This window comes from Lepisosteus platostomus, chromosome 27 (assembly GCF_059453375.1).
Source record: "Lepisosteus platostomus isolate fLepPlt1 chromosome 27, fLepPlt1.hap1, whole genome shotgun sequence".
NCBI classification, from domain to species: domain Eukaryota; kingdom Metazoa; phylum Chordata; class Actinopteri; order Semionotiformes; family Lepisosteidae; genus Lepisosteus; species Lepisosteus platostomus.
The window spans coordinates 459,431-487,402 of record NC_142637.1 but is presented as its reverse complement, the minus strand read 5'-3'; the positions used below and the strand labels follow the sequence as shown (position 1 = coordinate 487,402).

General features: G+C 40.1%; 1 protein-coding gene across 8 annotated transcripts in view; it reads left to right on the top strand.

Moving 5' to 3' along the window:
* ptprsa (protein tyrosine phosphatase receptor type Sa) overlaps positions 1-27,972 on the top strand; it is a 314,111-nt gene that overhangs the window by 227,179 nt on the left and 58,960 nt on the right. For 5 of the 8 annotated variants that reach the window (XM_088622185.1, XM_088622187.1, XM_088622190.1 and 2 more), the window contains 11 exons: positions 4,852-5,157; positions 7,074-7,267; positions 7,969-7,995; positions 10,054-10,171; positions 20,867-21,454; positions 22,214-22,308; positions 22,595-22,848; positions 23,256-23,346; positions 24,029-24,253; positions 25,310-25,467; positions 27,492-27,604. In XM_088622185.1, coding sequence (XP_088478311.1) covers positions 4,852-5,157; positions 7,074-7,267; positions 7,969-7,995; positions 10,054-10,171; positions 20,867-21,454; positions 22,214-22,308; positions 22,595-22,848; positions 23,256-23,346; positions 24,029-24,253; positions 25,310-25,467; positions 27,492-27,604 — 2,169 coding nt within the window. The remainder of the gene's footprint in view (positions 1-4,851; positions 5,158-7,073; positions 7,268-7,968; positions 7,996-10,053; positions 10,172-20,866; positions 21,455-22,213; positions 22,309-22,594; positions 22,849-23,255; positions 23,347-24,028; positions 24,254-25,309; positions 25,468-27,491; positions 27,605-27,972) is intronic. The other 3 variants (XM_088622191.1, XM_088622189.1, XM_088622192.1) reach the window with 2 other exon arrangements.

Here is a 27,972-nt window from a genome sequence, read left to right as displayed (position 1 = left end):
GTGTGTTTGACAGAATTTGATAAAAATTCATAATGATTGAACAAAAATGTGTGCTGTCCGATGGTGTGGCGTGTCTTCCTAATCTGTTGTTCTGAGAACACTACCTTTACCATTCAGAAGTCAAATTTGTGTAAGCTAGGCCAACTCAGAAAAAACAAAGATGAGTCTGTGTAAATAAAAAATTATATCAGTCAACAGAAGACACAATTTCAAATTGGGAAATAATTATCAGTGTTGCATAAATCAAATCAACTTTTTAAATTGTATTTACCTTTACATAGCCAGAACCATTTTTAAGCATTTTACCAAGTGACATCATTGTCAACTGCAGTAATAACACAATGAAAGAGCCACACAGAACACAATAGTAAGGGATTAGGTTAACGTTTATACTAACACAAATCACTGGTAGAGTCAGAATAAATCTTTAGTGAACATTGTATTCTGCAAATGGTGCTACTCTTCCCTACTTAAAATGGTTTCACATCACTGGTGGAGAGTGCCTTATAGGAGTCTACATGAATGAAGTGGCTGGCACTGTATCATGAATACAAACATGCTTAACTTCACCCCAGTGGTTTTCCTGTGCCTGAGGCCTATGACCGCTAAATGTTCTGGCAGTGTAAGAAACTGCAAATATTCAAGAAGAATGCAGTATCACATATCAGAAATTATTTTCTCTCAAAGAACCAGAGAGTACAAAATGTAAGCTCCCCTGATATAAAACTAATACAGCTTCATAGTGCAAAATGGACCATGACAATGTAAAGTAAAAATTGTTCTTAAAAAAATATTTTCGTTGCTCCCTTTTCTAACTGAAGTTATAAATCTGTCATGCCTGTTCTCTGCCTTCTGGCAGTTATACTGCAAGTTCAATTCCTGTGCTTGATACTCTAGTGTACAGCCCTCTTAAATATGAACACACCCCTCACTGGAGCACTGTAGACCTGCTCAGCACACAACGGGCTTGTACCATCTATAATAAGGGCAAAGCATTCGCTGACAGGCTAACCTTCCTTTTCCAAGACAGTCAGATACATTTAAACCATAATATTTTATCTGTGAAAGACCATTAAAAATGTACAACCAAAAGAAAGAATAAACCAACTCGTGCTGCTGTAAGTCTATAACAGTATTACCTACTCAATGAGCAGTGTGGACTGTATTGCGAATGGAAAATTTGTGTTCTTTCAAAAACGGTTATAAGGGTTCAAGATTTTTTATGTGAAGTCAAATGCGATGGGAGGCAGCTATTTATGCAGGCCATTATGCCCACTGAGGGCGAGAATAAATAATATCCACTTTTTGGTCAATTCCAGGCAGCTTTTAGTTTGGGAGAAATGGCTCTTTATTTCAATTTTTTTGGGATAATGGAATAACCTTTTGTTCACCCCTTCAATTTCATCCCCCCTTAACTAACAGTTCCTCAGTTCCTACTCAAATCATGTCGTTTGTTTTGTAAATGTGCCTTAGCTCCTCGGCCTGACTGGCCCAGTGTTTCCTCCTCATTGGCACACTAGTTGCTGTTGTGCTAGAGGTTAATGCCTGTGGTAGCTAAATTCTCAGTTCTACACAAAGGGAAGATTAACATTTCTGTTCTGCATTTGTGGACAGCAATGATCCTGCATAGCAGCTGCATCTCCAGACTCTGAAAGGCTGTACCATGTTATTGAATGAGTAAAGGTTGATTCAGTTTATGTGTAGTCAAGGTCTAGGGGTGTCCACAAGCAGTGTACAGAGGAGCTTGATTGTCGCAGTGCTTGGGGGTCATCTGCAATAGATGACAGATGTAGCAGGGGAAAATTTGGGCAGGTTTAACCATTGTGTAAAAATAATTAACAGATTAGAATTCAATGTCACAGCATTTTAAGTCATTTTGTCTGCTTCTAATGAAGTGCATGGGGGCCTGTCCTTCATCAGACTTTGTTGCACACTGTGCAACTGGGGGCTCAAATCAATGCAAAAGGCACTGAAATTCCCTATATTGCCCCTTGCAGCTCAGATGCTGCCCAGTTGAATGTTATTTCCATGCCTGTGTCGCTGCAGTCTGCATTTCCAGGAGTGTCTTTTTGTTCCAAAAAAATTCAAACATCCAAATTCTCAATAAAAAAACATTTAGATTTTTTCTATACATTTCTAGCAATAGAATGTTTTTAAATCATAGATAATCTGGCAAACAAATCCGAACCATTTTCAATTTCTGGAGATCCAGATCCGCCCAAAACTAAATAATAAGCGTTGACCTTAAAGAGTGGTTTCCTGAATTGAAGTTATGCCCGTGAATAGGTGACAGGGCTGGTGGACGGCTGTGTTATTTGTTAGTGTTGCAAACTGTCCTTTAGAGAGAAATGGGGGTAGAACAAGACGTACAGCTGTTGACAAAGTGAAAGGTCACTCATGGATTTGTAAGTAATAAAATAAATCAATAAAAAAATGAGACATTTTATTTCAGATATTCTTCTTCCGTGCTATAGTTGCTGCTGTCGTATGTCTTAATAAAGGCATCGTCATTTATTTCAGCAGGCATTTTTCGTTCACTTTTTTTTGTCCAAGCACCTCAAGAATTAAAACCTGAACATTATAAAATAACTACAGAATAACTAATAACTACAGAATACAAAATAACTAATTGTATTTTATATCCTTTTTCATTAATGTCTTTAAAAAATGAAAAACCCAAAAACCTTATGAAATAGTGCGGGTTAAAATGAAAAATTCGTAGTCACCTTAGAATTGGTCATTAAAAACCTTGTATTTAAAGCGGGTTTTCCTTTCCTAATATTGAAGAAACCTCTAGAGTGAGGTGCATTAGTTTAGTTTTATCTGTTTCAAACAAGCAAGTTATGTATTCCTGCTCACTTTCATACACATAGAGGCCTGCAGACCTTGTCTCTGAACAGTCGGTCTATGCTGTGCTAGCAGTAGATTTTTCACCTACCATTAGAACAGCCCATAATCACTGGCTTGTGGACACTCTGGACAAAAGCATTTTCAACCCTCTCCCTCTAAACAGCTGGAATAAAATAAAAATGGAAACATTCAATTAGCTTTCTTAACCAAGATTTTTGGGTAAGAATCTCTAATTTCCAAAAGTAGCTGCGGGACAGATTGGCTTACTGTAGTTCTCAGGAGTACAGTACACAGGCCCGAGAGGGAAAGGGTTAAAAAAAAAGCCAAATGCATCTTTGCGTTTGGTAGCTTCTGGTAAGAAAGTCATTAGTTAGTATTTGAAGAAAGCCAGGTACGTATAAATGCAGAAATTGTTTGTGTTTATTTTATTTTTTTTAATTATTATTGTTATTCATTTCCTATTATTTACTTAACATTTTCTTTCCTTCAGTTTATTTCAGTTGCAATGAAATTAATGTGCCAAATTCCCAGTTTGTTTCATTTTTTTTTCCAATGAATGTCTATGATTTTGTGTTGTTGCTGATGTTAAAGTTTAATTTACTTTACTTTTCACTGGAGTCCTGAATTTATTTTATCTTTTATTTGAATTCATTATTAGAAAATAATAATAATAATAATAATAATAATAATAATAATAATAATATAAAGTTTGATGAATGTACAAAAGGGCAACAAGTTCAACCTTAATGATTAAACAACTTAAACCTTTACATAAATTACCTTAAAGTTTATAATATCAAAATAAAAAGGCAATTTGTTGTTATTAATATAGTGAATAACAATGATTAATTCAAATAAACCATTAAATCAGGTCCAGAGATTCACTCATTTCATACTATGTAAAATCAGAGTGTTTGCAGAGGGACACTAGTGAACCTTTATAAGCATTAAAAGAGCAGTACGCCAAAATTAACCTGCTGCGTGTGAAAGGGACTTTATTCGAGTATAGAGCAAATTGACGTCATCACGTCAAGTAGGACGCCTGACCTTGTTGCCACGGTTAGGACACCTGTTATTGCAGAAGCTGAATGTGACCAGGAGAAACATTGAGTGTTTGAGAAAGTAAGCTTGGTCCAAGGCTTTAAGATAGAAGACACAGACAAATTAAGCTTCTGTTGTTGACACTATGAAGCTGGCATTAATGCTCAAGCTCAGACCACAGGTGGGACTGCTGTCATTACCTGAGGTAGAATTATGTAAAGAGCGGCTCTGTTTGACAACAAACACAAAGGAGGGATCTGTGAGTGTTGAGCAAATGGCAAAGAAGAAGCAGGCAATGAGTGTGCTGTAAGAACAGAGTGAAAAAGTGCAGTGGGGCCATACAAACAGTCACTGGACATGATGGGTTCCGTAGAAGATATATGAATTAAAGGAGAAGTGAGAAAAGGAAAGTCTGAAATAAATGGACTGTCTGAATTCCTGTCAGGACGTTCCTGTGAAGTCCTCTGAAGCCATAGATGAGGATGGAGGGCAGCTGATGACGTACGCTAGGGACAGTGTGCCTGCTACCCAGTGGATAATTGATTTAAAGACAGTGTGGCTTCTGCCTCTTTCTCTAGGACCCTGCAGACAGGGACTGAGTGTTGATCACTCAGTGTTGATGTTTTCAGATACACTTCTCTGTTTATATTAGTTCCTCCTCTCGGGGCAATGGATGTTTCTTTCTGTCACAGTAAAATTTCACAACCCCCATAAACTATTACCTGTATAATTTATAAACCCAGTTATATGGGCTCCAATTATTATTATTATTATTATTATTATTATTATTATTATTAATTTATTGTCCCCTTTCATTTTTTTTCATTTGTCCTAAGTCAGACTCCAGTTTTTTGGTATTTTTTTCCTTTAGTTTTTTTTATCATTTTCTTTATCTCTCCCATCTTTTTTTGTTTTTTGTTTTTTTCACCCTCCCACCCAATTTTCCTCCCTCCTGACCAGAGCCCTCCGCCCCCCCTCAAGACATTAAGTGCTCCAGCTCCAGCTCCACCACCATACTGGTAAGTTGGCGCCCGCCCCCAGCGGACAGCCAGAATGGCGCCCTTGCGGGGTATAGCGTGCGTTACCAGGCTGTGGGAGGAGAGGACAGCAACCCCAAGGAAGTGACCGACATCCCCCCCTCGACCAGTCAAGTTCTGCTGGAAGGGCTGGAGAAGTGGACGCAGTACCGGGTCTCTGTGGTGGCCTACACCTCCGTGGGGCCCGGCCCGGAGAGCGAGCCCGTCACCATCCGGACAGACGAAGACGGTACTGAACTCGAGCCGCCTCCTTCCACAGATACGAGTAGGCAGATGACGTGGTGTGTGCTATCAGGTGTATTTTTAGACATCTGTAAGTGCCAACGCCCAAAAAAAGCATAAACTGCCATTCTTATCTTTGAAAACTGCACGTTGTGCTAGGCAACCTAAGAGAATAGAAAATTCAATATACAGATCTTTACATCTCATAACATTATGTTCTGCATCTCGTTATGTTCACTTTTAGTGAAGGTCATAAACTGTTTTTTTTTACAGTGTTTGTCTGGCCAGATGGTATATCCCAGTGTCAAACATATAAAGTTAATAAAGGCCTTTTTGTAACAGTCCTTTAAATTGTCTGCATTGAGGTCTTTTGAAAATCTTTTGAAGCTTAAGAGAAACTCTTTTGCTTGCAGCACAAATAGGACATTCATCGGTTTCATTTCTTTCGAGCACTCTTAAAATAAAGTTTGTCCAGGACATTTCTAATGCTGCTCTTTTATTTTTCAATATTGAAATATAGGATGTGGGTATCTGCTTCTGAAGGAGCAATCTGGTCCTATAATAGCCAGGCAGTTTGAGGCAGAACATTCTTTTAATGAGTTCGAACTAACTGAAACAACTTGAGGATTCAGTTGCCATGAGGACTGCTATCAGGCAGACCAGAGGTTGGGGAGCTTCTTAGTTTACGGTGGCAACTATCGATAGATTGGCTGTTTTGTGTATCTGTAGGTTCATTATTAAATGAAAGCCACCTCAGATCACAACAGGAAAAATATATCATTTTAGCATTTAATAAAAAGGGATTTGCTGTATCAGGTCCCATAATTCAAAGCCTTAAAAAAACTGCATATTAAACTCTTATTTCCAGGAGAACCACCTTTAAGGTGCTTTAGTAGAAAACCCATAAAAGCAATAGTGCTTTTTGTCTTTGCAGTACAAATGAAAGAATTTTTTTTTTTTTAAAGTAAAGAAGTGCCATTTATTTCTGTAGTTTCAAAATAAAATCAAAACCACTAAAGCTGAACAAAATGAAAAATTCCTTCTATTGTGATGTTCTGTTCTCATGAATAGCAGTAAGCACGTGGCGCTCTCAAGAGTTTCATTAAGTGTTCCCCTGTTTCATGAGACATACAGTATAGGTAATACTGGATCTCAACTATATGAACTTGCTGTGTGGAGTCTAAGGGGCACTTGGCACAGTCCACTTGTCTTAAGCACAGTATAACTGAGAGGGGCCCTGGTCTGTATGTACTGTATAATAGTAACCCAGGGCTGTGTATCAATTTAAGGAACTTTTATACTGTAGGTAGGTCCTTTTTAGGCCATAAAAGTCCATGGGGTGCAAGGGCCAGCATTTTCTCAACCATCTGACACTGGAGGTGGAGGTGACGTGGTCAGCATCACACTCCAGCCGGCCATTACCCCCAGAAGGATTAACCCCCAGTACTCATCTTTAAAGCAGCCTGAGTGTACCTAGGAGCAGTCTGCCTGGGACCTTCCAGTCAGGAGCTAGACACCCTTGCCATCTGAGCTTCTTGGCTCCATGGAAATTTTACAGCAGGTTTAAATGAGGAAAGCTGAATTTAAATGCTATATAGTGGTAAACAGTTAAAATTGGGTAGCAATTAACCTGACTAGTTCTGTAATGAGATTAGCATATTTTTTTAATACATGACTAGGTGTCAGCATGTTAATAGCCTCATTAAAAAAATAATAAGAACATTCTTCTTCTAATTACTGCATTACTTTTTGTAGTTGTTGGGATCTATTATCCATTTAAAATAGTTTAGTTTCTTTTAAGAAATGTGTAGCTGATTGCCATTCGAGATCTCAATTGGAGTCCTTCTGATTTGCCTGGGACTGTGGTGAACGTGTTTAACCCAGCCTGTGCTCTGGAGTCTGAAAGGCTGTTTACGTCCGCAGTGCCGGGAGCTCCCCCTCGCAAGGTGGAGGTGGAGGTGATCAATTCGACTGCCCTGAAGGTCACGTGGCGCTCGCTGCAGCCGGGGCGCCAGCACGGACAGATCCGGGGGTACCAGGTGCACTACGTGCGGGTGGAGAACGGTGAATCTCGAGGACTGCCCCTCATCAAGGATGTCATGCTGGCAGATGCCCAGGTAGGCGAAGGGAGGAGGACTTGTCTAGGAGCAGTGGGTTGAGCACAGTAAAGGCAGCAATCTTATCCTGCCAGAAGGGGCATCCCCGCTCCTGCTTGATTTCATCCTTGAGCACACATCAGGGTGGAGTTTGCATGTTCCCCGTGCGTTTGCATTAGCTGTTTTTGGGTGTTCCAGCTTTCTCCCATCTCCGGGAATGCCAACAGGGAAGGTTTCATTGGAAATTTCTAAACCTCCCCTTCCTCTGTGGTCCTTCAGTGGATTGGGGTCCCTTTCAGAGGAGAGCAGCCCCTGGGCCGGCTATGGATTTCCTCCAGGACAAACGGTGTCTTGTTGATGCCTCCAAGATGCCTTGAATTCGACCTGAAAACAACTAGTTTGCTCAAGACAAATGGGTGTTAAACAACAGTTTCATATGTTTTCATGTTGTTTTATTGCTTAATTTTTTGCTAATAGCCAACAGAGCAATACATTCCTTTACATATAAAAATTAAATATCCAAAACCTCTAACCGTTTCATATTCACATCTTTCCTAACATGGGATTTTGTCAAATTCCCATTCCTTGTTTTTTTTATTTTTGGCTTACCTGTGCCTGACCTCAGGACCCTGTGGTCACAGATCACCACTCCTGGTAATTCTCATATTCACTCTCTCCTCTCTTTCCTGTTTTTGCTTCACCCACTCTCCCTTTTGGGTTAGTGGGAAACCGATGATACAGCTGAATATGTAAGTATCGTGTGCTGGGTGTGGTCTTACTGTGGTGAACATGGATACTGTATCCCCTGCTCTTGTTTTTGTTTAGGGAAATTAGGTAAAAAGTTCAATACTCAATATGATATTTATGTAGCAATATAATGCAATCCAGTCCAAAATCAATGCAAAATGTGTTTCATTCTGTTCTCTTCTGTTCTCTTCATTATTATTGAAATCAGCTTAGGTACAAATTGTTCTTTGTTTGTTTTAATTGGAACATGAATTTCTAGACAATCTTTTTTTTCTCTTTTTATTGCTTTTCCCATTTACATTTCCTAGTTTTGAGTCTTTTTTTTTAGTTTTGAGTCTTAATATCGTGTTGCAGGAAAGCACTGGCAGTTTTTTCATTAATTGATCTCTGTAGTGCTTTTGTAAACTAAGTTCTGTTTTGCATGTGAACACATTTTAACCATGTCAGTCTGCAAAGCCACTACAAAAGACCAAACTAAGTTAGTTAACATGCCATTAGTTTACAGAGAGTACTTCATGCACTTTTTACCTATTAATGAAATGGGTTTAAATACCATGCACTGCTGTGAAACTCTCACATTATTTGTGTTGCAATGATTTCAAGGACCTTGAACTCCACCTTTGCAATTGGAGAACAGTGTAAGATGAACTGTGGGACAATTGCAAGATTACAAGATCAATGCAATTGCAAGATCAATGTGTTCTAGGGATGAGGGGTGGTGACAGAAGTTCAGAGGTGTTCACACAACATTGAAGAAAATACTTCCTCTTATTTGTATTCTTTTCTACACTCTGTTAACTGCAAATGCCATAAACAGCAATTGAGCGCTGAAATAAATTATGGAAAAGAACATTTATTATAGGATGCAATATCCATGGGTCACTTTCACATAGGACTTTGTGGTACTTTTGTGTTTCCAGTATATCAGTGTGGTGATTGTCTGTTTTTGATTTGTTTTCTTCCAATGTAATGTAATGTATTTTTAGCCAGAGAGTATGTCTGTAACAAAATCCCTGCCAGAAAACGGAATCCCATTTTTTACCTGTTTTCTAACTGTTGCATTCATTGATATTCCCTGTATGTTTTTCCTCTACCCATTTAAAGTAAAAACAGGACTAGGTAATAGTATCTCTTGACTTTTCTTTAGAATTGGGATTCAAGCATGTTGTAAGTGAAAGGAATTGCTTGATTCCTGACATTTTTTGCAGTGTTCTTCATTTTCAGTGTTTATTTAAGAACAATACAACAATAACATGCCTCATTTTAACAGGCATTTAGCATTCCTTGTGTCTTTGGCTCCCAATTTCACAAAACATACTTTATTAATTGCCTTCTGGGTGTGGGGTGGTTTTCAATCCTTATTAGACATAATTGCTTAATGTTGTTACCCCTTGTAATTGTACTCTACATACATCTCAAACATACATTTTGTTTATATGAATATTGATGGGTTCACCCGTTGGCTGAATAAATGCACAGTCTTATACAGGCATATCAGTTGGTTAACTGCAGGCCTGAAATGCTCATTAAACGAGCTCAGGGCTGAATGATTGGCATCACCTGTAAACTGTGCTTGAGCGTTTGATGAGACAGAACATTCGGCAGCTGAGAAGTTGAGTGGAAGGCGCTGCCATGTTTCCCCACTGGCAGAGCTGAAGTGTTTCTAACTGGGGAACAGAATCGGCCAGTCGATACTATTATAAAGGAATGCCATTTGACAAAATTAAGCACTGGAAATATAGGACACTTTTTTCAGCATTATGCCTTAATTTATGTCCCCCCTCAGTATGCATGCACAGAGAGATAAATAAACAGATTATGTATTATCCTTAAGAGTAACTATTGCTGTAACTGTGGCAGATATTCTGAACTGGTTTATCAGTCACTCCAATTATTGAATATTTTTTCAACTATGTTCTCTTTGAGTCAACCTGCTGTAGGAAAGATGTCCCATCAAATCATGGTTCATTACTGTAGTGATGGAAATAAGGTCACAGCTGACCCAATTAGTGGGAAAGGGCCAAGTTCTCCAGTGACAGTGGTCTTTGTTGTCTCAAAAGGAAATGATCATTGCTGGGCTTCAACCCGACACCACTTACTCCATCACTGTGGCAGCCTACACCACGAAAGGGGACGGCGCCCGTAGCAAACCGAAACTGGTGGTGACAAAGGGGGCAGGTGAGTGACCAACTCTAACTCTGGTGACGGGCACCAGTCACAGTCAGACCTTTCGTGATCATTTCCTTTCCACCCTTTACCTGGAGGAGAAATTAAACTGACAGCCATGTTCCTGGGTCCAGCTGTTTTGGGATGCCACAGAAAGGTGTCTGGATCCTTCTTTAGCTCTGACCTCACTCACTCAATCCTGTGTACTGCAACAGGTTCAACTGGAGTTTCGTTCATCTTTGAGATTCTTTGCCATACTGAAGTACATTAGTGTTTCTCAGTCGGGGTCGTCCAGATCTTGCCTTCTGTTGTTTTACTGCAGTTGTGCTTCTCATTCATGAGGCTTGTTGTTTTATATGCCAAGTGTTTATATTTATATATGTCCTTATATTTACACATTTAAGTACAAGTATGTGGTGTCCAAAAACATTGCAATCAGACTTCTTCACCATGCCCACAGCTGGCAAAATAAATAATTTCCCTGTGGGATATATAAACAGCTCTTGACAGTTAACCTGTCTAGGACCTACAGACTGTGCTGGACGTTTGTCTGTCAGACACTCCCTTAATAAGAAAATCCTTGATTCTTCATGCATCTGGTTTTCTTGGTTCCAGAAATCTGTTCCTGGGACAGCATGTTGGATCTAGCCATTGCTTGAGAGCTTGAAAAAATATTCTTTGTAAATAGGCAATCAAGCAAACAGTTTAATTAAAATAATCTGATTCCCCAGAGTAATTCAGCTGGAGCAGAAAACAAAACGTCAGAGTACTTCCCATGATGATGCCTATGAAAACAACACTGATCTACCTCAATGAAAGTGTGAAAGTGCAGATGCCTGCTGGTCAATTTGAACAAGGGCACTAGAGCCAATCTACAAGATTTTGCTTTATTTAGTATTTTGTCTTTTCAGAGAAGCATCTCCAAAATTATCTGTTTTAATGGAGTTATATCTCGTTATCTGTTTCATTTGAGTTTCAAGACATTAAGCTATATATCCAATTTAAAAAACAATTAAAAGTTTAAAAAGTGGTTTAACTCAATTCAGTTTCAAGAAGGTATGTTCTGTCACTGGTGAGGCACTCACGAGTGAAGTGCTTGTGGATGCTCACATTTAAGTGGATTTGTGCTCCCGCTGTTGTGATGGAACCCAGGTAAAGCCGAGCAAGTAAATTTGGGTTTCTGGCCACAGGAGGTTCTGTTAGAGAATGTTTAAAACACTGGTCATTGAGCCTTTTGTTGACATTGTTAAGATATGACTTTATAAAATGATACATTTAATTTGCAAGGTTCTTGAAATCTTTAAAAAAACAAGCTCTGTTCAACATAGTAGTATACATTTACTAAATAACATTAATGAGATGTAAAATGGATCGGTTGAGAATGAGCTTTGAGTTGTGATAAAGAGTTTATTGAGCTACAGGTTTAAGGCACATTAAAAATATGAATTGTGAAATTACAGGACACTCTAACAAACTTAATAAGGGCCTTTAAAATAGGCCTTAAAGATAACGTTTGTGTGACTGATTGAGGTTCTTTCAGTGCTCCACAGTCGTTATGATTGGCAATGATTGTGAAGTTAAATGTAGCGTTTCCAATTTGTTGCTTTGTAATGGTACCCCCTCCCTTTCATTAGCATTTTTAAATGTTCGCTTTTCCTGAACACTGCACTGTCACTTTAAAGCAGGTTACTTAAAAGAGCTTCTCTTTTCCATTTCCATACTGGCAGAAATGAAGACTTGTACAGTAAATTAACATTTCAGTGCTTGTGTGTCAGTGTAATTGAGCGTTACAATAAGGATTCCTTTTTAAATCTTGCTGCAATAATTCACAGACAGCAGGGCTGGCTCACTTATCAGTATAATGACAGGCAGTTAAAAAAAGAGGGGTAAGGGAGAGGGAAGGGATGTAGTTACAGTCCAGTGTTGTTCTGTCTTGGTAAAGCCATGCTGGCAATTAGATATAAATTGGCAAGGGGTCTCCCAAATGGCTCTTTTCATAAAATCTCCTGAGAATAAGTCCATTCTTAGAATTGCTCCAGTCATCTTCTCTTTTATTTCAGTGGATAGTGGAAAAAGTGGATAGTCTATTAGTGGGAGCTTCTTAAAGACATTCTGAAAACTGGAACCTAAATAATGGAAAACAGAGTGCCAAGCTGAGATGCTTAATTGTAACAAGAGCAGAGACTTTAAAAGTAGTAGAGACAGCAGCACCTCATCCAGTGCAGCATTCTGCAGGGATGACTTTCACAATCATTATTATCATGATTTAACTGCCCTGAGATGAAATTCTGGAAATCAGAACTATATAAAAGAAAAGAAAATTAACTGCAAACACAGTACTTTAAATTAAATGTATTTTACCAGAAACCTGGATTCATTCTTGGATCAATAATGCACCAGGGGCTGGGCAAGGCAAGGAAGGTGGTCCAAATGGCTTTTTTATGATCTTGTGTCCTCTTACCGCCTGTAAAAGAAAGCAAAAATAAGCTTTTCACTCGAGGACAGATGATAACACTAAATCAGCTTGGTTTCCTCACTAGTGCTTTCATTGTTCCATACAGTGGGTTTTGCTGTATAAGACATTGTTGTGCAAATCCACACCCTTTGGTGGCTCTTCTTGCAGCAAACTTTAAAAATTGGTCACGCCTTTTATTTCAGTTTATTCTTAAAGGTACCTGATGATTCTGCTTGAACTATCTGCAAGGCGACCCAGGTTCCCTGTGGAAGCAGTCACTCTGAAACACAGCTGAGAGCAATTGCCTCTACAGGCTCACCTCTTTCCCTGTACACAGAGAAGATACCACACACCTAGCCCATATTCACACCAGCAATGGCTGTGACATCACTAACTGCAATTATCCCTGTATTTTTTTCCACACTAATAGTTTATATCCTCATTACAGCATTGCCCCCGGGAACAGAGCAGTTTGCATGCTGGCACTGAGGCACAGGTTATAATGAAGGCGACTCAGGGTTTTTTGGAGTCAGGAGCTGGAGTCTGCTCGCCTTATGTGACAGGGGCGAATTAGCCCCCAAGACCCCGGATGCTTCTCATTTTAATTGCACTACTTAGCATTTAGTAGACCTGCTGGCCCCATGTTATACAGGAGAGGTCTTTGAATAACCCTAGCACTTCCGAGAAAAGTGGGTAAAGACTTTGTCTTGCCAAAGACTGGAATTCGCTGAATGAAAAGAGAACAGCAAAAAAAGGGTGAAATAAGCCCAGTTAGACCACACATTTGACTATTTGAATTCGGGCTTCTAATGAAGGGAATGGAATACATTTATGGTTGCAGTTAATTTATAACACTGATTGTTAAGTGCTGAAAATCATCTCTTATAAGTACAGTTCTTCAGGCAACTGGCGATTGAAATCCTTGCTTCAGTGCAATTTCTCCTTAATGGGAAACTGAAGTCTCAAATTCTCAGACCGGTTATTAAATCTTGGTAAAAATATAGATTAATTGGTATCAGTATCTCACAATTTCATAATTAAATGCAAAACTGTGAACTTTATGAAAGCACTGTATAGTCTCCATGTGTTCGGGAGTTCGCGAGACTTGTGACATGAAGTTGCTTTTCCAGCTCACTAGTCACTAGTACAGAGTGTGCAGCAGACATTTCACCTCAGAAATGTTCTAATGTGGCCTGCATGCAGAGTTAACAAGAAAATAATATTTATCACCAAAACCGTCTTGAGTTCAAGACAGTATTTCTGTTGGATTAGGTCTTCGCACTTTAAGAAGGCTCCGCAGCTGAAATGTTGTCTCTTTTCTTTTCCTTTTGGCATGGAATAAAACTTTACCCGTTCCTTTGCAGCTTACGCATGCTGACACAGCTCCCTACTTAAATGTACTATGCACTGAATATCCTAATACCTATGGTTTTACTGTGTACACAGATTTCATGGGGCATGGGGGTTTGCTTGTTTTTCAAACAAGCCTGGGCTTGAGGTTCCGATCAGCTTCAAGTTCAGATCAGATTCTACATCAGGACTACGATCCCAGGGGAAAAAGCGAAAATTGAGAAGAGAGAAAAACAGGAGGCACTGCTACAAACAAGTTACCCAGCTGTGTTTCTGAAGCTGATTCTTTCACAAAACAGCTGGATAAAATTCTGGTAGCAATTAGATACTAGCAACCAAATGAGCAAGACGGGTCAAACTGCCACCTTTAGCTTAAAGTTTTTGTAAGGTGTTCTTAATGTGTGTTAGTGAGAAGAATGTCAAAGAAAGTGATTTTTTCAAGGTCATAACAGGTATTCAGTTAATGCTTTTAATGATGTTTGCAAAACTGTTTCTTGTTGGTTTTCGAAAAAACCTGCACTTCATTATTGTATTAATTACCTTATTTTGACTTCAATTAAATTGCTCAGGTGTACCTCTTGTTTACACTTAAGCAGGAAGTGCAAGTAGTTAAAGGTATAAGTGTGAAGGGAAGTTGAATTAAATGTTCCCCCATTTTTCCCTGTTTGTCACTTCTAGGATTAAAACACTGTAGAGCCCTTGGTGATCGTTATTGGCTGAAATATACTTTGTGCTTTAAAAAATAAGTATCTGTTAACTAGTCTCAATTTGCAAGCCTAATTACCACACAGTGGCAGTTTCTGTTTCGATTGGCTGTCTCACTGTGTCCCTCGGCTCCTGCTCTCTGCTTTCACGGCTCAAGCAGGGCAGACAGACCCAGGGAAAGAGAGAGAGACCCAGACAGGAGCGAGCGAGCTGGGAGAGGCAATGAGGGCGCAGCTCGACCCCCAGCCAGTCACCAGCCTCTGTGTCAACAGGATCCATTAATTCCTTCCCTGATATGAAACGTGCTTCTCGCTCCACTGCGAGGGATTGGGGCGGGCGCTCTCTGAAGGGAGGGGCCGCAATCAAGGAGACTGTAACCCCGCTCTCCATCTCCTCACCAACAATTACACTGCGTCCCAAGTCACCTTCATCAGCACAAGGGTCCTTTCTTATGGTGCAGGTTTTTTTTTTTGCTTTTAACAACCAGCTGGTTGATTTAACAAAAGTTGCCTTAACTATGCCTTTTTTAATGAGTATTTTACAGTGCAGTAATTTAATATCTTCTTTGACAATTTTGCAGTTAAATTGGCACTTCTAGTGGTTTCCAAACACAGTAGTAATGAGGAAGGCTTAAAGATGCTTGTTTTGTAAGATTAATCCATGAAAGTGGTTGTTTGTGAATATGCAATCAGTGTGCTGTTAGATGGACTCTAAACCCGACTGCACTTTTGAATGGCATTCTGCTCGGCAGTAATAATCAAAATCATAATTTCAGCTAATTTTCTGTTTCCACTTAACAAAAGTGGTTCTTAATGTTTATTGGAGTGAGCAGTCTTAATTTTCTGACAACCCTTTTGTTTTGGCTGAGATGTCAAAAGCACTGGTTTGAATAATGGCCTTTTTGCATAGGCTCGGTCACACACTGTGCAGGGAAAAATAAATAACTTTGCCTTTCAGGTATAAATTCCCCTTATATCTAAATAGGTTTATTATAGTTTAAAGTTTGTAGCCTGTTTTTTGTTTCATTCCAATGTAGATGTGATTCATGACTATAGTTTTAAAATATTTTGAGTCACAAAAATAGACTACATGTCCGTATCGCTTCATTAATACAATGTTTAGAATTTTTTTTACCTCGTTCATAGAGCCACCTTCAGAATAAATAAGATGATCCTCTTGTCATACTAGCACTTTAAAAGAGAAAGAGAATTCCCAGCGTGTCAAAGCAACCCATAGGAGTCTACATGCAAATTAGTCACCAAGCTGGACTGCTGAGCTAATGGTAAAGTGAGCTGTGGCAGCAGCTTGTGGAATTCAGATAGACTTGACAATACAGGAAAGCACAGATATCTTCATCATTTATTTCATCACACACACAGGTGAAAAAAGGTGTAAGAAAATCACACCATCAGCCCATAACAGTGGTATACCTGGTCAAGATCTCTACCTGGTATTCTGCAGAAACAGAGCTGCCTTTCAGTTACAGCTCTTTGTCAATGTGTTGAACAAAAGGCATTTGTGTATTTTGGAACCAATCTGTTGTTTTGTGAAAAAAAGCCACAGATAATTTTCCTGCATCTTCACTATTTCAATCAGAACCTAAGAGTCCATTCACCCTCTCAAGCTTGTTTAGTTGTTGTAGTACTTAATTGATTTGAGGATCTTGAAAGAACCCACAGCTTCAGCTTCAACAACAGAGATACTATAGCTTGTTCCAAATACCCACAAGCGTTTGTGTGAACAAAATGAAACCAAAATGTTGTTAGAACAGAGCAGGAAGGGGAAATTAAAAGATACTGTATTTTTCCAGTTTAATGAAAACAGAAACATGGCAGTTCTGTGTGGCATTTCAACAATAAAATAAGCCAATGTTCTCTTTGAAAAATCTTACACTTACACAGAGTGTCACTATGAAAGCGTTTCAAATGATGTTTACAGGATTTAGGAAAACTTTAGAATGGATCAATATTAAAACTAATTGATAATATAGAGAAGATATTTTCTACTGTTAGCCAGGTCAATAATGGTTAGACTGTAATGAACAACTCTTATTACTGAAAGATAAGGAAAGTTTATATGATAATGAAGATTGATAATAGGCTTATCCCATAATGTAATCTACTGAGATCCAGTAGCATGGTCTGTCCTGCTCCCCATAAAGATTCCAAGTTATTTGTTGAGCACAAGTCATTGGCTTTTGTAATTATAAGAAGCAAAGAAATGATCAATTTGTAGTTAAAAAAACAGACCAACAAAATCAAGTTAGAAGATGTGCTAAATCCCCTTTTTCCTGACAATAACCTAAAAATAATTAAGAACTCCTGTAATTGAACAGTGCTTTTCATCCCAAAGGGTTTTAAAGCACTTTAGATCCAAAACCTACAGATGGTAAGTTTTTCAGTAACCCCCAGCAGGACTGTCGTTTATATCCCATCCAAGCAGCGAACATGCAGAGGTTCAGTAACGCATGTGGCTCACAGTGATGCAGGCACAGAGCTGTATCAGCAGCCAGCTTTTCTCATTCTCTGCTGGAGCTACTCGATCAGTAGCAGAGAGGAGGACTGGAGATTGTGAGAGGTGTCTGAATGTCCTTGGGCTGCTTGTTTTCTGCTGCCTTCACTGTTGGTTCAGTCTGAGAGAATGGCTGTCGTTGTGCCCAGTCGGTCATTAGCATGGAATTGCAGTAACATTAATCAGAGCAGTGTTTTGAGGTAAAAGTCCCATTACCACCAACTCAATTTTCTTTGCCAAGAAAATGGCTATAAACAAAAATAAAAACCTCAGGTTGTTCTGCGAAGGCTGTCCTTCTCTGCCCATGATTCATTATGCTCTCTTAATGCTTATTTCTGATGCACAGCTCCACTGGCTCTTTCAAAGATATCACATACATGGCAATTCTTTTTCCATTTAGCATTGGAACTGCTTTGAAAGTGAAACATTTCTCTTAAACTGTGTTCTCACAGCATTCCTGCTGATTCTGAAAGATCTAATCTGCAGATTAGAGAGCTTGTACTTTCAGGTTTCGGATTGGGAAGGTGGTTTCCATGCAGTTTTGTCGGGGCCATTCATCAAAAGGTGTGATATGTCTTTTTGGGGAAAAAAAGAGGTTACTTTCTATTTGTTAACTGTATCTCTGTAATGGAACACTTGCTGAAGTCAGATGGGAAATGGTTCAATTTCCAGCACTGTCCTGTTCAAATACTGACTGAAGCTTTAAATCTGTCTGTGTGCTTGACACAAGCATCTTACAAGAGTCTCTCAGTCACTGAGAGACTGGGAGGGATGCTTCAGCTGAAACTTAGTGTTAGTGGCTGTAGAATTTAGACACCTCCTAGACCCATCCACATAGAAAATAGAGCAAATTCAGGCAGCATGTGTGGTCCATCTAACAGATGACAGGCCATTGCATTTAAAAGAGTTTAAAGTGGGTGGGTTATTTTAAGGAATATGAAAAACCTCAGATCCTGAAAAATGCCAAAGATCAGTAGGGGAGGTTTTCAGTTGTGTCAGAATTGAATTTGTTTCTGTCATCAGAGGAAATAATGTTTTTGGCAAAGCTCTGTGAAGATGAATCCACTCATATCTTCTTAGATAGCACACTGTAGTTACTGCCTTTTGTGGAAGTTCTAGCCATCTTACTTGAAATACTGGGTCACAAAAACAGGATGGAGAAGACATGGACATTTTTGGGGTTGTTTGGTTGATCAGAGGTAAGATATTGGTATAACTAAATAAAAGGAGCTTGTAGAGATAGGCTCTGGCTCCTCCACAACCCATATTGGATAAAGTGGTTAGAAAATGGATGGGTAGTTGGATGAATGGGTGGAATAGAAGCAAAGGTTTCAAAGAGAAAAGGCCTATATCTCTTTCAGCTGTAAAATCAGTTGTTGATAGCTTTTTGGTATCAACAAGAACTACACGATTTGGAAGCATCTCAGGACAGTATGGCTTGAAAGTTTAATCCCTACACCCACAAGATGTCATGTCATGTATTCATATGTATGCCAGAGGTTCAAGAGGCAAAAGGGATTTCTGTAAAGATCAAAGCTTGGAAGAGACTCAACAAATGAAAGGGCTGTCTTCCTTAAAAAAGGGCGGCTCCTGATGCCCAAAAAATAAATGAGCTGCACAACACTGGGGGGAGGAAAAACCTAATTTAACTGAAAGGAAACCTCTGGGAGTCCACGGCTGAGAGCTACCCCCTCCTCCGGGGTAAAAACCTTTATTGAGTAGAGGGGGGGGGGCTGGGTAGGGCTCCAGGGGAACGAGACAAAAAAACAGACACAACACGTAAAAAAGCACGCACAACAAAAAATAAACCCTGAAGGAACAGGGGAACAAACAACACAGATTTTTTTTTTAAATGACACAAAAAATAGGGAGAACAGGGGACATGGAAGCCCAGACCAGAGAGACCAGCAGGCATGGCAGCCCGGGACAGGGAAACTGCAGGTGTGGGGGCCCTTGTGCTGCACAGCACTGGGGGGGGGGAAACCCCCATTTAACTGAAAGGAAACCTCCGGGAGTCCACGGCTGAGAGCTACCCCCTCCCCCACCACCAGGTGCATCTAAACTTCAGGTCTTCCAGCAGCCCTGGAACGTGAACCCCCACAGCAGGAACTGTAATTGTCAGTACACTGACAGAATTCTGCAGAATGTCTATATTCCCAGTATTATGATGTTGCGTTTTAGCAGTTGTACACATTGTCTAGCCAACTCACAAAACACAAAATTTTATTGCCATTGTGCATATCGACAGAGTTTTATTAATTCTCTGCTCAGATCAAAAGAGTAATGACAAAATGCATAATCTTAGGCTTTAAATTGAAATGCAGCTGTCTATATTATTCAAAATCACCTCTACAGTACATTTCCCAGGTTCTGAAATGTCCTGTACCTGTTGCTTGTTGAGATAGACTCTGCAACCCAGTATTGGATAAATTGTGTAGAAAGTAGAAGAATGGAAACTGGAAGTTTTCATTGTGCAGCAAATTAAAATATATTTATTTATTTAAACTGTAAGTTTATAATAGGCACTTTAGAAGATGCAGAATAAATGTACTGTATGCCGCTTTGGTTGTGAGAATACCATTGCAGGCCCCATTATCCTCACAGCATGATGGCATATCCACAGCAGGGCAGCAGCCCTGTGTCCAGTGGCGAGATGACTAGTCTGTTGGTGAGGAAGGCAGGGGTGATCATTACATCAGTGTTCCTCTGCAGGCTCCTTGCGCTCCCTCATTAGTGTGCAATGAGTGAAAGCCTGCTCAGCTACAGCCTGAAAGGATTAAAACTCCATTTCCAGAATAATATTGAATTAAATTCCACAGGGTAAGCACTAGCAGACCTTGTTTCTAGATTTACCCAGACGTTGGTAATTAGGAAGCATGCCAGCACAATGCCCAGACTCTTCCAGGGGGAAAGTGTCTTAAATCAGCTTCTCCGAATAATATCTATTCCAGGTGCTGGACCATGCAGTACGATAAAGCATGAACAACACTTCGATCCATGGGGTAGTTTGAGCAATTGTGTAGTTCTCTTAACAGTTCTTGCTGTGGAAGTCTGAGGATTCTGCTTCATGCAGGCGCTTACTTCTCTCTCCTTAATAGTTTTATAAAGTTAATAATAAAGTTTTTTGCATGTGTGACCCCACCAGCAGCAGCTCCAGCTGCCCCATTCCACAGCTAACCTGGTTGAGAACTGAGAAATTGCTTTAACTATTTAAGGCCAGATTGTAAGGCTAGTGTAGAATTTAGCCAAGACCTCTAACAACCCTACTCTCACAAACAGTACCATGGGATCTTTAATTACTGACTCCTCTACATCAAAGTGTCCCTGTACTCTACAACACACATCTCCAAACAAATCAGCAAAGTTTTTTTCTTCTTTTTTGTAACTTTTCAAGCATTATTAATTTTGTTAATAATGCTGCTTGTAAACAGCTTTCTCGACAGTACAGTACAAAAGATCAGACACCACAAGCACCTTCTCAACTACTGCTTACCCACTGTATTGGACTTTATTTTATTCAATTCAAAAATGAAATCTTACGGTTTTTATACTTTGTTTTTTTTTACCATTGCTACATTTATGTGATTTAAGGGGACCTACCAAATAAATTAAATTGTAAATATAAGGAATATATCATTATAGAGACTAAAGTATAACGTTGCCCCACTGTGTTTCTCTTTTTACAGTTCCCGGCAAGCCAGCTCTGTCCGTCCAGCAGACCTCAGGCAACATGGCCCTGGTAAAGTGGCAGCCAGCCAGCCAACCCACTTTGGAGATTCAAGGCTATCGGCTCCAATTTGGCCGAAAAGACATCACTCCGCTGGCCACTCTGGAGTTCACAGCACAGGAGCATGAGTATACCATCAACAACGTGCACAAGGGTGCCACGTACATTTTCAAACTTTCTGCCAAGAGCCGCTCAGGCTTTGGGGAGGAGGTAATACGGGAGCTCAGCGTGCCAGAGGAGGTACCGAAGGGCTACCCACAAATCACTGAGGGCTCCAACGTCAGCTGTTGTACGGTTCAGTTCTCCTGGCTCCCACCAGTTCTTGCCGAGAGAAATGGGGTGATCACCCAGTACACAGTAGCTTACAAAGAGTCGGGAAGCTCCAGTAACCCCAGCGAGCTGACTCTCCCAGCCAGCCAGTCCAGCCTGACCTTAAACGGCCTCAGCCCAAACTCGGCTTATGATGTGAAGATCCGAGCACACACCAGTGTAGGTCCAGGTCCCTACAGCCCCCCCATCCAGTATCGGACAGTGGCGGTCGAGACAGGTAGGGTTTGCTTGTTTCTTTCTTAGACTGGAAAAACACACGAAAAATAAAAAAAACTGGGGAGACTCACTTCACTAACCTAAAGGTAAAAGTCAATATCAAGTTATGTTGCTGAAAGGGATGCGCGTTGCCGTGAAGGTAAGTGTTCAATAGAAAGACACCTCAGCTCCTGCCCCTTCCAGCGCACCCCTGTATTAGTGCCTCACCTCCCTCCCCCCCCCAGCTGCTAAGGTAGGGTTCTTTTGTCACTTCCAAGTTTCTTTCCCACTTCCAAGTGATGTCAGGCATGGCATCCCACGATGCACTGCAAACAGCTGTGGGCATGCTCTGTCTTGGTCTGTCCTGTCCTTGCTGTGATGTTCATTTTGGCAGTGCCCATCCACATTTCTTGTTTCTCTTTTATAATTCAGGGAAAAAAAAGTGTTTGGAGGAAAGATGATTAATATGGGAAGAAGTTCTGTCAAATTTCCTTAGCAAGTTCTTGGGTGATTGGACAGGCACTTCCGAACAGAACACAACAGTTTCAGAAATGTCCTCCATGGGTCCGTGTTCATGAGTTCTGTCACCTGTCTTTAATCAACTGCTGATTGCCCCCTTCACAGTGGATCACCGTGCACGGAGGCTTGAAGAAAAACCACAGAGCCATCAAAGCTGGATGACTTATCTAAATAACAACTGCATCTTTCCCTTTCTACTTCTCTCCAGGCCTTTGGATTGTCTATAAACGTTTTGTCTTTTCCTTGTGTTTTTTCTTGGCAGACGTCCCAAAGAATTTCAGGATCAAGCTGGTTACCAAGACCTCGATCTTGCTTACCTGGGAATTCCCAGAGAGCAGATCTCCTTACCGTTGCACGGTGAGTCCTGGTGCTGGGTGTACTTGCTGTTGTGGATTACACTGAGCTCCATTAGCTCCCAATACATACTAGACATTTAGGGCTTTTATTTATGTGCAAGGTTTTGCTTCACATTTTGCATTTCTCTTTAACCCCAGTATACTCATAAAACTCTGATATTAATTCTGTTTAAAATACATTAATTTTCACAGCATTTAGTTTACTTTTAGAGAAAGATATTTCAAAATATAGCCCCTATCCAAAGGTCCACAAACATTTCCTGCCTTCTTTCATTTTGTGTCATCAGATTGAGTATAACAGGCTAAAGATGGACGTTGATGCCAGGGATACAAAGGCACTGATCACCAACCTGCGTCCCAACACTACCTACGACTTCAAGATCACCAGCCTGGAAGACAACATCGGTGGCCTGAGACACAGGGTACAGGCTAGAACAGCCCCATCTATCCTGGTCCACAAGCCTGTGCTGGATCATTATCGGGACAGCGACAGAACTCTTACTATTAAATTCCCATCCCTGGAAAACAAAGACATAGTCAAGTAAGAATTTTGAAGAAATCTAACAATACAGAGACAATTAGACAATGTTTGAAATACACTGTTTATTGATATATAATTAAGTGGTTTCAATTTCTTGAGGAAGGTTCTTGTAGATCTTGAGGTTTTTTAAATGTATTTTTGTGAAACAATTAACAATAATGAATTATTGTTGCGTTTTTGAGTGCAGTTGGAAATATATTTCCATTACAGTACATGTCTAAAGTATACTTTTATAATTTTTTTATTTATATTTTTATCAGTGTGGGTTACATTTGTGATATACTGAATGAGGTTCTTAGTGTGATATCTTAGAATATTGGCATGAGATCATGCCAATGACCATGGTCACCAATTGGATTGTGACTTGTTTGTTACATTCTGAAGTGGTTTACTGTGTTATTTTGCAGGAATGTTTATGTGGTGGTTGTTCCCCTGAAGAAAGTCCGGGGACTATTTGTCAGGCATTGGAAAAACCCAGATGAAATGGATCTCGAAGAGGTACAGTTCACACTTTATTTGGGTTAGCAGGAAACTGGTGGTGGTGGCTAGAAGTAATATGCTATTGGTGAATGTGATAAAAAACTTACATTTAGTAGCTGTTGTTTAATCGGGATTGAGGGCTGTAATTGTATGTGACCAAGTCTATGTGCCATCATGAAGTCATTGACATGTATATCTCAATTAGGAATCTCAACTTCTGAATTGACTTGGTGAGATATGCATGGGAGAGGACTGTACACCAATTGCACACTTGCCAGGGCCGTCCCTTATTATTCCACAGTGCCCAATCTATGGTTCTCACTGACAGCACTGCAAGCTTACACAATGTACCCAGCAAGTCTCAGAGGTCTATGTTACAAGACAAGCCATACTCTACCATTAAGGAAATTCCACTTGCTGTTGGCAGATAATAAACACGATTCAGCCCATTGATGGCTGGAGTGTTAAACGCTACCCTGGACTCTGGATAAGAGCTTTCCCTGTTTTAAGCCTCAGTAGCCTTGCTGGGGAAATAGCATTTTTGTAAAGTTATGATCTAACACCAGTCCATTAAAATTGATCTTCCAATGCAGATGCTTTGTTGTTCTACAACTGTATGCAAAGCTGTTTTCTTTATTTTAACGACAATTCAGTGTAATGAAGTCAGTCCTAAAAATGACTCCCTCCTCTGCTCTCTCAGCTCCTTAAGGACATCACCCAGCGCCGGCACAGGCGAAGCATGAGACACCTTCGCCAGCTTGACTTTCAGAAGCCTTACATTGCTGCCTGCTTTGAGCCATCCATACTGCCCTCCTACTTCAAAGTAGGAAACCAAGTTGTTTATAATGGCTTTGAGAACCGGGCCTTAGAACCAGGCCAGGAGTACGTCTTCTTCCTTTTAGCGGAGCTCAACATGACAACAGTGGTAAGCACAGTTTGTGACCCATTTCCTCTGCACAGTAGACTTGTTTTTTTTGTATAGCACTGTTTTACAGATCAGTCATGGATCAGTAATCAAGCCAATGCCAATAATATAAGTTTCACCGACCTAAAACATAAAAGAAAACATTGCATTAAAATTTAAGGATATCGTATGTTTGTGTAAAAGTGTAAAATTCCAAGCGTAAAATTAAAATAAAGCATTTCATACTGTATTGTGGTGTCATGTGGGGTGACCCACAAAAGGGATACAGGTTCTAGGCATACCCTGAACACAGATACACTCACCACACAAGATCTCAAATGAAAAATAAGTTTTCTATTTATACAAGTTTTGTCCTGTGGTAAACATAAGCAAAAAAATACCCCATGCTGAGGGAAATAGAGCTCTTAACTATGACACTGCCTCTGAGACAGAGCTGGAGAGGAAAATAATAGCCGCAGTGTGGCCCTCCAGCTGGAGGTGGGGAAAAATAATAGTGGCAGTTTTCAGATGGAGCTGGAGAAAAATGATAGATTTAGTAGCAAATCTTCATACTGCTAGGTGCATGTTCAGTCTAGGCTGGCTGAAGGCCGGGCAATCTGATAGAGTTCGTTCTTGAATTCAGTTACTTGTTAATACCTTCTTCTTCTCCGCCTGGCACTCCATCTATGCTGTCTTTACTGTCAGTGATTGCTGGTGTCCCATCAACCAGACTGTGATCTGCGTGCAGCCATCTTCAGCAGGAGGAAGCTTAGAAAAAGACAGTTATAAACCACAGGAAAAGCTGTGCCTTGCCAGGCACATCCCTCCGCGGCATCACAATATACATAAATGACTCTGATGGACAACCATCCCATCTAGGGTGTGTCCTGCCTTATGCTCATTGCTTCTGCACCCCTGTATTGGAAACAGTGTTAGAAAATGGATGGATATATGTAGATTAATCAAATTGAATATATACAATTTACCTCCAAATTATTACACAATAAAACCATGATGAATTTAAGTCTAATGTAAAGCTAGGCAGGTGTAAATTGGAGGTGTGCTTGTGTGTTTTAGAAAATGTTTGCAGCAAGCCCGTACACTGACTCGGTGATGGCCCCAGAAGTGGATCCCCAGCCCATGGATGGTGGAGATGGGCTGATCTGGGTGGTGGGACCTGTGCTGGCTGTGGTCTTCATTATCTGCATAGTCATTGCCATCCTTCTCTACAAGAAGTAAGTGGAATGGTGTGGAGCTGAAAGAAGCTGAACCAAAAAGATGGGAAACATTTCCTGCAGTCGGTTCCCTTTAGCTACACTTGCAGCATTCTATTGGCAACCTTAACTAAATATGACATGCAGTAACTGAAAATAACTGAGACAAAGCTTTTCTAGTCTTTAAACTCTTTGACACAACAAGCAATACAGTAATAGAAATACAGTGAAAAATGTGGTTGGAGATGTAAGATGTGCAGTGAAAATGTAATACAGTGGAGTTTTATTCAAAACAGTTTAACAAAAGATGCTTGTGATCTGGTGTCTTGGTGATAACAGTGTATAGGTTACAATAATAGGTCGTAAGATCTACAGATGTAGTATGAATAAAATAGTGCTGAGCTTGTAGATACGGGTAGTGCAATGCTGGTTTTTCATAGTCGCCTATGACAGTATCATTGACACTGCTACTCTTGTAAAGAGATGGAACCATCAACATCAACAACACATCATTTTCCATTGGCAAGGGATTGCTAAGTGACTCTAGCAGTCTGTAGTCATAGATGAATTATAAAAATTGCAAGGTTGCATTTTGAAAGACAAATATGTATAAAAGTGGAGTTTGAAGGGCAATGTTGGTACAGTATTTAAAAGATCTGTACTCTTTTCTGTTTAACTCTGCTTTTGTAAATCTTAATGATGTTTGGAAGTGGAAAAAGATGGGAACCGATTATCTTTCCATGGCTGTCTTGCACATCCTATTACCTTGGTTTGTCCTTGAACCTGAGGATGGCCTGTGTTCTATGATGTTCTATTTTCCATGTGTCCATTAGTCTTCCCAGGGGCTTACCCACCTTAAAACTGGCTCTTGTAATGCAGATAAGCGCTATGGAGGACTGCAGCTCTTCTGTGTAAATTAAATGATCCGTATTGATTTTATTGTCCTGTGTTCTTTCCCCTCTTGCTTCATTGCTTTCTTTGGAAACAGCAAACCTGACAGGTAAGGGTTAGGTATACTTTATAGCTGGTTAACATAATAAGCACATTTGGAGTGTAAGTCGCTGAAACACTTTAGAACATGGAACATAAGAAAGGTTATGGACAGAATGAGACCATTTGGCCCATCATCTGGTTGTGAGCAGCTACTGATCCAAGGATCATATCCAGAAAGAAGCCACACCTTTCTAGTGTGCAATCAGCAAGACATTGTCCTCAGAGCAGTAGGATTTCACATCAATTTTCACAATATTATACATGTAAATGCAAGTGTTATTCGAAAAGTGTGCTAAAGGTTAAGGTTTCATCAGTTTGAATTGAGAGTTCTTATTATGTCTGGCTTTCCTTTACTCAGAAGTAGACATTTCATTGGCTGAGCAACTGCCTGTCTGACATAGCACACTGCTAAAAAAGTTTGTGTTTTTCAAATCCTAATATAATTGCAATTGCCAAACACAGCTAGCAGTATACTGTCCATCACTCTAGTTGCTCTAAGTGATGTCACACTGAGAGCGGCCTTCAGCACCAATCACTGCTGTGAATGACATAAGTTCAGGTTAAAAATGACTGTCCTAACTTATACTTCTTATAAAGAAGTCTTACAAGCATGTTTACTACATGCAAAGACATACAGTATAGGAAGTCTAAGGATGTAACTTTCAGATCCCTGCTGCTTGCAGTCTGTGTGAAATGATTTGGAAGCATCTTAACATTAGACAGAGAACAATGATTAACATACTATGAGTCACAGAAACAATTATAGGAGTATTTTCAGTCAAAGGTCCATGAAGTAGAAGCTTATGTGATAGAAACAGTTAATATTGTTAAGATGTCTCCCATATAAGCTGACCTCCATGGGGATTAAATAAAGAGATATATTGGATCATATTGGAGAGCCAGTATAGTGCAGCTTTTACTCCTCTATCTTTTTACTTTTGAAAACTGGAAAGTGAATGAAAGGAGTGATTTATTTTCTGCGTGACTGAAGAAAATGACATTTGCATTATATAACACTCAGCTGAACATTTCCTTTTCTTCTGCCTGTTCAGTAAACGGAAGGAGTCGGAACCACGCACCAAGTGTCTTCTGAACAATGCCGAAATCACACCGCACCACCCCACAGACCCCGTGGAGATGAGACGCATCAACTTCCAGACTCCAGGTACCCTCGCTGCCCCTGTGGGAGGCACAGACCCTGCACGCCAGTGCTGTGGAAATGTGGGCCAAGCTGGTAACAGTGTGGTAATGCTTAACTTGACACAGGTGTAAAAATGGGGAAAAAAATGTTTAATGTATAAGTGAAGCATCAGCAACCTTCTCTGATTTCCCATGCAGATTTTCCATGTGTGCTGTAGTGCTGCTATTGCAGTGCTTTTGAATCTGAAAGTTAACTTTATCAGCCCATGGCAGGAAGCCATTCAGTTTGCTACACCTGCTGGTCTGTTTCTTGAGAGGGAGAATGTGCTCAAAGGCAGCATCAAGGTGACAATATAACAGTCCTCTGTTAAGATTGCTGTGACCTCAGCTTCC